This window comes from Orycteropus afer, unplaced genomic scaffold (genome assembly GCF_000298275.1).
Source record: "Orycteropus afer afer isolate SDZICR_OR568_19922 unplaced genomic scaffold, OryAfe1.0 scaffold00456, whole genome shotgun sequence".
Taxonomy (NCBI): Eukaryota; Metazoa; Chordata; class Mammalia; order Tubulidentata; family Orycteropodidae; genus Orycteropus; species Orycteropus afer.
Genome location: NW_006922043.1, coordinates 1,961,553 through 1,970,312, shown reverse-complemented (window position 1 = coordinate 1,970,312; position 8,760 = coordinate 1,961,553). Strand labels below are relative to the sequence as shown.

General features: G+C 54.9%; 1 protein-coding gene across 1 annotated transcript; it reads left to right on the top strand.

Annotated features, from left to right (window-relative positions):
• Positions 1 to 694: 694 nt before the first annotated feature.
• Positions 695 to 8,180, top strand: CACFD1 (calcium channel flower domain containing 1). The gene is made up of 5 exons (XM_007954310.1): positions 695 to 815; positions 4,552 to 4,624; positions 5,492 to 5,617; positions 7,484 to 7,591; positions 8,090 to 8,180. The coding sequence occupies exons 1-5, from the start codon at positions 695 to 697 to the stop codon at positions 8,178 to 8,180; spliced, it is 519 nt and encodes a 172-aa protein (XP_007952501.1).
• The last annotated feature ends 580 nt before the right edge of the window (positions 8,181 to 8,760 follow it).

Here is an 8,760-nt window from a genome sequence, read left to right as displayed (position 1 = left end):
GGAGCTGCAGCCTGGGTGACGTCTTCTCCCACTAACCGGTCCAAACCTGGCTCAGAACTCATCCCACCACAAGCTGGGGGGTCCCTGGCCTCGACTGGATTCCAGACCCATTCCCGACCCGGGCAAGCCCTCGCCATTCCTCACACTGTTCTTCCTATCCAGGGAGAAGAAAAGATAAGGACACGTGGAGTTAGGATTGGGCCAGAGGCTGGCGCACCAGTTAATTCTCCGCGTAGCTCCGCCCCTATGCTATTACTTGGCTGGATGCTCAGACTACTCTAGGGGTGCACGAATCCCTATGCCTTCCAGTCCAGTTCCCTACACTAATGAGGCAGGGTCCACTCAGCGTTTCAGTTTAATGTCCTGAGAGCCCTATCCCTTATGCTAATAAGTGCCCCTCTCAGTCTGGCAAGGCCGGCCCCTAAGCTATTCCTGGGCTGGATGCTCAGACTTCCAGGGGTGGGTGTATCCGTTCGCCGCAAAGCCCTGACCCTTATGCTAATAACCACGGCCCACTCGGCACGCCTTGCTGTCATGCGGGCCCCGCCTCTTATGCTAATTAAAGCCAATACCCTCGGAAGAGCCCTGCCCCTTATGCTAACGAGGCCCCTCTCCCACAAGGCCACGCGCCGCAGCGAGGCGGGTCGGCTCCGAGCCTTTGTGCTGGCCGCGGGATTCGCGGCACAGCGGTGCCATGAGCGGCGCAGGCGGGGCGGCGGCGGCATCCGCCGGCTCCGCGTTGCCTGCGCAGGAGGAGGGCATGACGTGGTGGTACCGCTGGCTATGTCGCTTGTCTGGGGTGCTGGGGGCCATCTGTAAGTACCCTGTTCGGGGGAGGGGCCGCCTGTCGCTGCCACGCATGCGCGCGCCAGGCCCCGCCCCGGGCTCGAGTGCTTGTTCTGGGTCCTGTGAGGGCTCCGGGCGCTTGTAACCCGGGGGCGCGCAGGGCCCTTGGGGCTTTGGACAGCTCCTCATCACCCTATCTGTGCGGCTCCCGCGTCACCAAGGGGCTTCGGCCTGAGAAGGGCGGGCCGGTGGGGGGGGGTCCCAGGCTGGTGGCGCAGCCTTTGCGGGCTGCTCCTTCCGGGCTGTGCTGTGCGTGCCTCCCGGGGTGGAGGCATGGCGGGACAGCCGGGATCGGGTGCCCTTGGGTTTCCCATGGTTACCATTCTGGCCTTAGCTCCTCGGCCCCCAGGGATAGGGTGGTGATTCTGGGTCGCTGCAGCAGGGGACTTCGACTCCCACGGGAACCTGGATTTGGATCTGGGTGCCGTTCCCTTGGCTAAGGCACGCCCCCTGTCCTCGCCTCTGTGGTCCATAAGGACGGTGGCAGCGCCTTCCAGAAGCGGCTTTGTGAGCTCTTCCTGCGCTGTGCAGGTAACGCATCCAGCTCAGCCTGGCCCTATCCTATCTAGCAAACGTCATCTGTGGACTTGGGATGGGTGGTGGCAGCAGCGCTCCCAACCCTGGGGCAAGATTGTTTACAAATGGGGTAGTGCAGGTCCTGACTGGGAACTTGACTGAGGTCAGGCTGTGCCAGGGAATAGGTGACTCTAGGGAGGCGGGGCAGCGAGCTGAGGGTGGCGGCCTCTCTGCTCTTCTGGAGGCTGGTGCACTCTCCCTGTTAGCTTTCCCCTTCCCGCTGCCCACCACTTCTCCATTCCTGCCTGGTCCCTATGGCCTTATCATGGACACACAGCCCAGCTGTTCCTGAGCAGTGACGCTCTTTTAGCAGAAGCCCCAAAAGAACATAAGGCAGATAGGTACAGAAGTAAAAATAAGACCGTGTTGCAGGCCTTCTGGAGCCCTGATGGTGCATTGGTTAAACACTTGGTTGCTAACTGAAAGGTCAATGATTTGAACCCACCTTTGCACTCTGTAAGGAGCTCTGGTGGTGTAGTGGGTAAGGCACCTGACTGCTAACCAAAAAGTCAGCAGTTCAAACCCACCAGCTGCTTCGTGGAAGGAAGACAGGGGGATCTACTTCCATAAAGATTAATAGCCTCGGAAACCTAATGGGGGTCACCATGAGTTGGATGAGTTGGAAATGACTTGATGGCAGTGAATTTGGTTTGTTTGGTTTTTTTTTTTTTTTTGGTTTTTGCATTCTGTGGGAGAAAGATGTGGTAATCTGCGTCTGTGAAATCCTATAGGGCAGTTCTATTCTGTCCTATCGGGTCATTATGAGTCAGAATCTACTTGACGGCAGTGGATTTGGTGTTTTTGGTTTTGGTTTAGCAGGCCTTCCAGAAGCAAATATGGATCTGAATGTCTGTTCTGTCCTTCTGCCTGCCATGGGTTAGCAGTGGGAGGACACAGCAGGCCAGTCTTAGAAGGGGGCTGTCTGGGAGGAGTCCATAGAACTTGCTCTGATTGCTCAGCACAGAGGGCTGGGGCCTGGGCTGGCGGACACTGACTGAGTCTGCAAGAAGGCGCATCGTCAGGGTCCCCTTCCTGGGTCCTCAGTCCTGCCTGGTGGAGTAGAGGGTGGAAGGACACCCAGGTGAGGGGATACAGAGTTAGGGGAGTGCTACCCTGGCAGGTGATATCATGCCAGTACCTCCCTAAAGATGGTGAAGGGCAGGTCTTCCCCTAAATCATAAAGAAGCCTGAGTCCCTATCACTGCTGTTAAGAACTAGTGCACTTTTGAACTTGTGGAGAGACTGGTAGCTTGTGGTTAGGCTGTAAACATGTTCACTGTTTCCCCAGTAGGTTAGAATGGTGGTGGCAAGCTGTAGTAGTGTAGGCAAGCTGGGGCTGGGGGAGGTGACCATGGTGACAATGGTCAGTGATAGAGAAAGAAAAGGCCCTTCCATCTAGGCGCTGGTGACCCTGCTGGCTCCCAGGCTGACCCTGGATCCCACCCAGCTCTGTGCATCTCATGCATCTCAGACAGGGATGCCTGAGCCTGCCCCAGGAATTCACAGTGCTGGGGGCTATGGATAAAGCATCAGGAGACAGTAGTGGCATTGTCAGTTTCACTTGCAGAAATGGACTTACGGGTGTGAATACCACAGGATGTCTAATAGAGGAGAATGCAAATCAAGGGGAAGGAGTTTAGCGATGAAATACAGACTTGCTTCTGGCCACCCTACCCTTTGCGGTAGGGTTCTGTCATCTGCAGTGGGTCTGGGGGAGGACCTGGGGAGATGTCAAGCTGACCAACCCTGGTCCTGCAGCATAGCTGGAGGTAGCAGCGTTGGGAGGAGAGAGGAATGCACAGTGACCTCTTTCTCACATGGAAGAGACTATATAGACATTCTCAGCCCTTTGTTCAGGGAGCTCCCCGCCGGAGCCTGCTTGTTTGAGAATTGAAACTGGTGGTGGAGATGCTGAGGCAGCAGGACCTGTTGGCCAGGCTCTCAGGTTAGACCCAGCACGGCCACAACCAGGCAGGAGTATTATTGTCTGGGGCACTTGTCGTTGGGTGGGCAGACAGTCCTGTACACTGTGTGGCTGTCTGCCTGAAGGTACGTGTTACTCAAAGGTGCCAAGGGCAAGCTGCCTTCAGGAAGACTGAAAGTATAGTCATTTTAGAAATAGACCTGGGGCCCATGATGGCATGCCTCCTTGCAGTTGAGGGTTCTTCATCAGTTTCCTCCACTGTTGCCTGCTCCCTAGATAGGGTTACATGGGAGAATGGCTGAGAATTCCAGGGCTGTGTCTGTGGGATCAGGTGCAGAAGTCCTGCTGCAAGTTTAATGAGTTTGCTGATTGCAGTCTTGGGTGGCCCGGCTTCCTGCCCTGCCTGCTCCAGTGTGGCAAGGCTGGTTCCTGCCTGGCATTCAGCTTCCTGTTCCTGAGAACTGTCACTGGGCTCCTGGGCTCTGGTCTGCTTTTGCTTTTGCATTCTTGGTGAAGCAGCTGCAGGCTGTGGGTGGGAGTGGAGGCTGCACTTCAGACCCTGCCTGTTGGGAGTGGACATAGCGGGAGCATCCATGTTTGGGGCATTTTCAGGATAAAAAAGGACACATCACTCCCAGGGTGGTAACCTGGCCTTCCCTGCCCCTCCCTGCCCTGAGTTTCAGCAGTAGGCTGCTGGCTGTGGGGACCTGCCTTGTAAGTAGGAGAGAAGGATGATGGGACTGTATGTAAGTTAGAGCTGGAATGATGGCCAGGTCTTACCCGGACCAGATTTCTGTTCCAAGAGAAGCAGCCCCATCTCGACCCAAACCCGCATTTTGAGGATCCTGATATGACCTGCCCTGGGGGTGGGGACACCAAACCCTTGCCTGGAGCCATTGTTTCATGCTTTTAGGCTGACCTCCTTGTGGGGCAGCCTTGGTACAGCTGGGACTCGGGGCCAGGTAGATACCCTCACAGCCTGGGAGCTTGTGGCCCAGAGTGGGAGGAGGCTAGGTGCCATGAGACAACTCAAGTGGATTCCCCTCCCTCCCCAGGCCATGCCCCTGGGTGGGCAGCTTCCCAGGCAGGTGTATCCCTGGGTGGTAGCTCCCTGGGCAGCATCTCCTGGGAGGCTCTCTCCCCCAGTGGCCATGCTGTGGTCTCCCTCTCCCTGCTGATTCCTGCCCATCTCTCTTGCTTTCAAGCGTGCGTCATCTCTGGTCTCTTCAACTGTATCACCATCCACCCCCTCAATATCGCAGCTGGAGTGTGGATGATGTGAGTAGCTTGTGGGGCCATCCTGCCATGGTGGGGTCTGGGGTGTGCCTGGTGGTGTGGGTCCTCACCTCCTTCACACCCCTGTGTCTGGTTTTCCTAGTGAGGTCAGGGCTGGGGGACCCCACCCCAGCTGCTCTCGGGTATTTCCTCTGAGTTGGATTCTAAAGTGGATCCTTGCCCTCTGGGGCGTCCAAGGGCCACAGTGTAGACAGTGCTAGGTCAGCCTGACTGAGGACTGAGTGGAGGGAGGGACCTTCTGGTGGTTGGAGTTGGGGTGGATGAATTGTACAGGGAGGGGAGCTGTAGCCAGAGGATGAGAAGGCTGCAGAGGGGCACATCATAGTCTAGCAAGGAACCAGCAGGTGGGCTCCTTGCCACCTCCTGCCACAGCAGCCCTGACCCATTGGAAGGCAGGGGTACAGGCTTGGGATGACTGTAATCAAGGTGTCGGCAGATTCATTCTTGTGGCTCTGAGGGAGAGGCTGTCCCCAGTCTCTGTCCTAACTTTTGGTGTTTGCTGGCATTCATTGCTGTTCCCTGGCTTTTAGACACATCACTCCAAGCTCTACCTCCACTTTCATATCACCTTCTTGTCTGGCTCTGTGTCCTCTCTTCTTAGAAGGACACTAGTCACTGTTTAGTGCCACCCTAAATCCAGGGTGATCATCTGGATATCCTTAACTAGTGACATCTACAAAGACCCTATTTCCAAATGAGGTCATGTTCACAGGCTCTAGGCAGACATGCATTGTGGGAGTACACTAGTCAACACACTTCAGAGGCCAAGGACTGTGGCCTCAGTGTGGGTGGCCTTCTAGGTGCCTCTCACTCCCTCAGTCGCTCATGCTTTGTCACCTGCCCCTCCAGCATGAATGCCTTCATCCTGTTGCTGTGTGAAGCACCCTTCTGCTGCCAGTTTGTCGAGTTTGCAAACATGGTGGCAGAGAAGATGGACCGGCTGCGCTCCTGGCAGAAAGCTGTCTTCTACTGTGGGTGAGTGGCCACTGAGCAGGGCCTTGGATACCTAGGGTATTCAACCTTCAGGGCCTCATGGCATAGTTCCCCAAAACTCTGCTTATGAAATGACCCAAAGGGCAAAGATAGTATTGGCGAGGGTGGGTAGGAGTGGGGAACAAGCATGTTCACACCCTCCTGGGAGAGGTTTAAACCAGGCACAAACAACCTGAGAATAGCTGTTACAAACGTGATGCAGCGGCTTGGCATCAAGAACGTAGCCTATTGCTATGGTTATGCCCAAGTTCAAGACGCATGAGGTATGTGTGCCCTGCAGCATAGGGTGTGATGGAGAACAATGGAAACACCTGGAATGTTGGTCCGTCAGCTGTGGCCTGGTTTGCCAGACTTTAGTCAAACTATATGATGTGTTTCTGTGCAGTTGTTCAGAAGAGCTTGGTGAATACAGGTGTCTTCATGAAAGGGCAAAAGCAGGTTGTAGAACAGAAACTTGTTGCCTCCAAATGGCTCTTTTTTTTCCATTTTCACATTCCTGACAATGAATTCCATATAGAGGCTTCACATCATGAAGACTGAACTATTTCAGGACAGATTTAATGCATGAAAGTCCTCAGAACTGTCCCTGGTGCATGGGGTCCTCGGCAGCTGTCTGGTGGTAGCAGCAGAGGCTATAGTCATTATTATCTAGATTACCTTTAGAAGTAAATACAGACCAAAGGGTCCCTTCCCTTCATGGAGGTCCAGCAGTTCTGACAGTAAGAACACAAAGATGTGTGGTCAGTTCTAGAGCACTTGCCTAGTGTGCTAAGCTCTTAGCTAACAAATGCAGATGTTAGGAGGGTGCACAGCTCTGCTGAGGCCTGGCAGGGAAAGCACAGGCAACCTCTTCTAGAGAAGAGCAAGACAGACTGTTGTTGGTCCTCAAGTCTCCAGTATTTTTCTGACTCAGTAACTCCAGGAATTGCTGTTGCTGGCCTGGAAGTCCCAGCCAGCTATGGGATCAAGAGTCATCCCCATGGATATATAAGCCAGAATGGGCACTGCCACCACGTGGCACCAAACTGTAATTAGGACCAGACAGATGACCTTGCAGTAACAAGACCCCATGTTTTATGTACTTTAATTCTAGGGAGTTTACTTGTTGAGGTACGACTGGCTTTACTGTCCCTAACAAAACAAAAGCAAAAACCACTGCTGTCGAGTCCAATTCTGACTCATAGTCACTCTATAGGGCAGAGTAGAAATGCCCCATAGGGTTTCCAGGCTATAATCCTTCTAGAAGCAGGTGACTTCATCTTTTTCCTGTGGAGCATCTGGTGGGTTCAAACCACCGACCTTTCGGTTATCAGCCAAGTGCTTAACCATTGTATCACCAGGGCTCCTAACAAGAGCTGACATTTATTTAGCGCATGTAACGTTGCAGGCATTGTATGAAGCGTTAACATGCTTCCCCTCATTTAATCTCCCAACCTCTCCATGAAGTCTGATCTCCATTTTATAGTGAGACACTGAACCTCAGGGAAGTAATACAAAGCTAGCCAGAAGTTCAATTAGACCTTCGGTTCTCTGGTCACAGCCTCTCTTTGGGTGGTGCTTAGCCTGTTTGAACGGGACAGGCATTAGACCGCCTCAGTGCTGTTTCCCTTTTTGGATCCCAGACCCTTTCAGAAACCAGAGGAAAGCTCTGCATCCTCCCCAGAAGATGCAGACTCTTGTAGACCAGTGCAGGGTGTTTAAGGGCTCTCTGAGCCTGGCTATGAACTTGTGTCTTTTAATTTTGATGGATCCATCCTGTCCTTGGCTACCTGAATGGGGGCTGGGGTGCCTGGGCACTGGGCATAGGGGCCAGCTGTGGGTGAGAGTGGGGCCTGCCTTTCTCCACAGGATGGCTGTTGTTCCCATCATCATCAGTCTGACACTGACCACCCTGCTGGGGAACGCTGTCGCCTTCGCCACTGGAGTGCTGTACGGACTCTCTGCTCTGGGCAAAAAGTGCGTCCAGTGGGCCCGGCCCTCAGAAGGGGTCTTGGCTTCCCACTACCTCGAGGCTCTCGGCAAAGGGGGTTTGAGAGTGGTGCTGTTGTACAGATGCGGAAACCGAGGCACCAAGGCTGTCAGTGACCCTCAGGAGTCTCTCCAGGGGGTCCAGCTCTGGGGAGCGAGAGCAGGAGGCTCCGCGAGGCTTCCTGGGTGGCCCAGCCTTGCCCCATCACATCCTATAGCTGGGACTAGAGAGCCTCTCATTTAGGGCCCACCCCAGGTCACAGTCATCTGCCACACTTCTCTCCTGCAGAGCCCAAGCTGTGACTCTGAATCTTTCTACAGCAACCCAGGCAGCCAGTGCCCCTCCTTCAGAGTGATATAGCTCTGGGAGACTCAGAGGCCTCATATGCCCTGAGTGCAGGCCACATTTGGGTCACTGTCAGGAATTGGGTGGGGGCTGGAGCCTGGAGCCTGACCCTGGTGTGATGGCACCTTGCTCTCTCCTAGGGGCGATGCCATCTCCTATGCCAGGATCCAGCAGCAGAAGCAGCAGGCAGATGAAGAGAAGCTCACGGAGACCCTGGAGGGGGAGCTATGATGTAGTCAGATACCTTTCTCCCTTGCAGCTACCCCCTGGTTCTGTGTGACATCCCAGAGGGACGGGCCTGGAGTGGTGACTCTGGGGACAGCCTAAAAGAGGAGCCTTCCCGTGCCCCCTACAGCCCTCTGTGCTCGTCCCTCACACCTGGAGTCCTCCTCCAGTGGCCCCTTTCTCCAGCTGGATGTCTTCTGGTGATGACTCTGCCAAAGGTCAAGGAGCCAGGCAGGGCTCTGAGCAGCCAGGGTACCATGGTGGCAGCAGCATGTGGAATGGACTTTGGGCGGCCCAGGCCACAGGACTGGAAGATGCGAAAGCCACACAGCCATGGAAAGCTGGTGGGCCCTCTTCCCAGCCAGTCTGGCTCAGCCTGGAGTGGGCACTGGGTGGACTTATAGACCCCCCATAGCGGGAGCAGCCCTGTTGGGCATCTGATAATGGCATCTATCTTATGGGCAGGAGGTATGGTTCTGCAGCTGCCCTTCCCTGCTGCCTTGGGTTGCCAGCCATCTGTGGGGCCACAAATGCATCCCTACCAATGAGCAGCCTGGAGAGTGACCTGACAGCAGGGTTCCTGGAA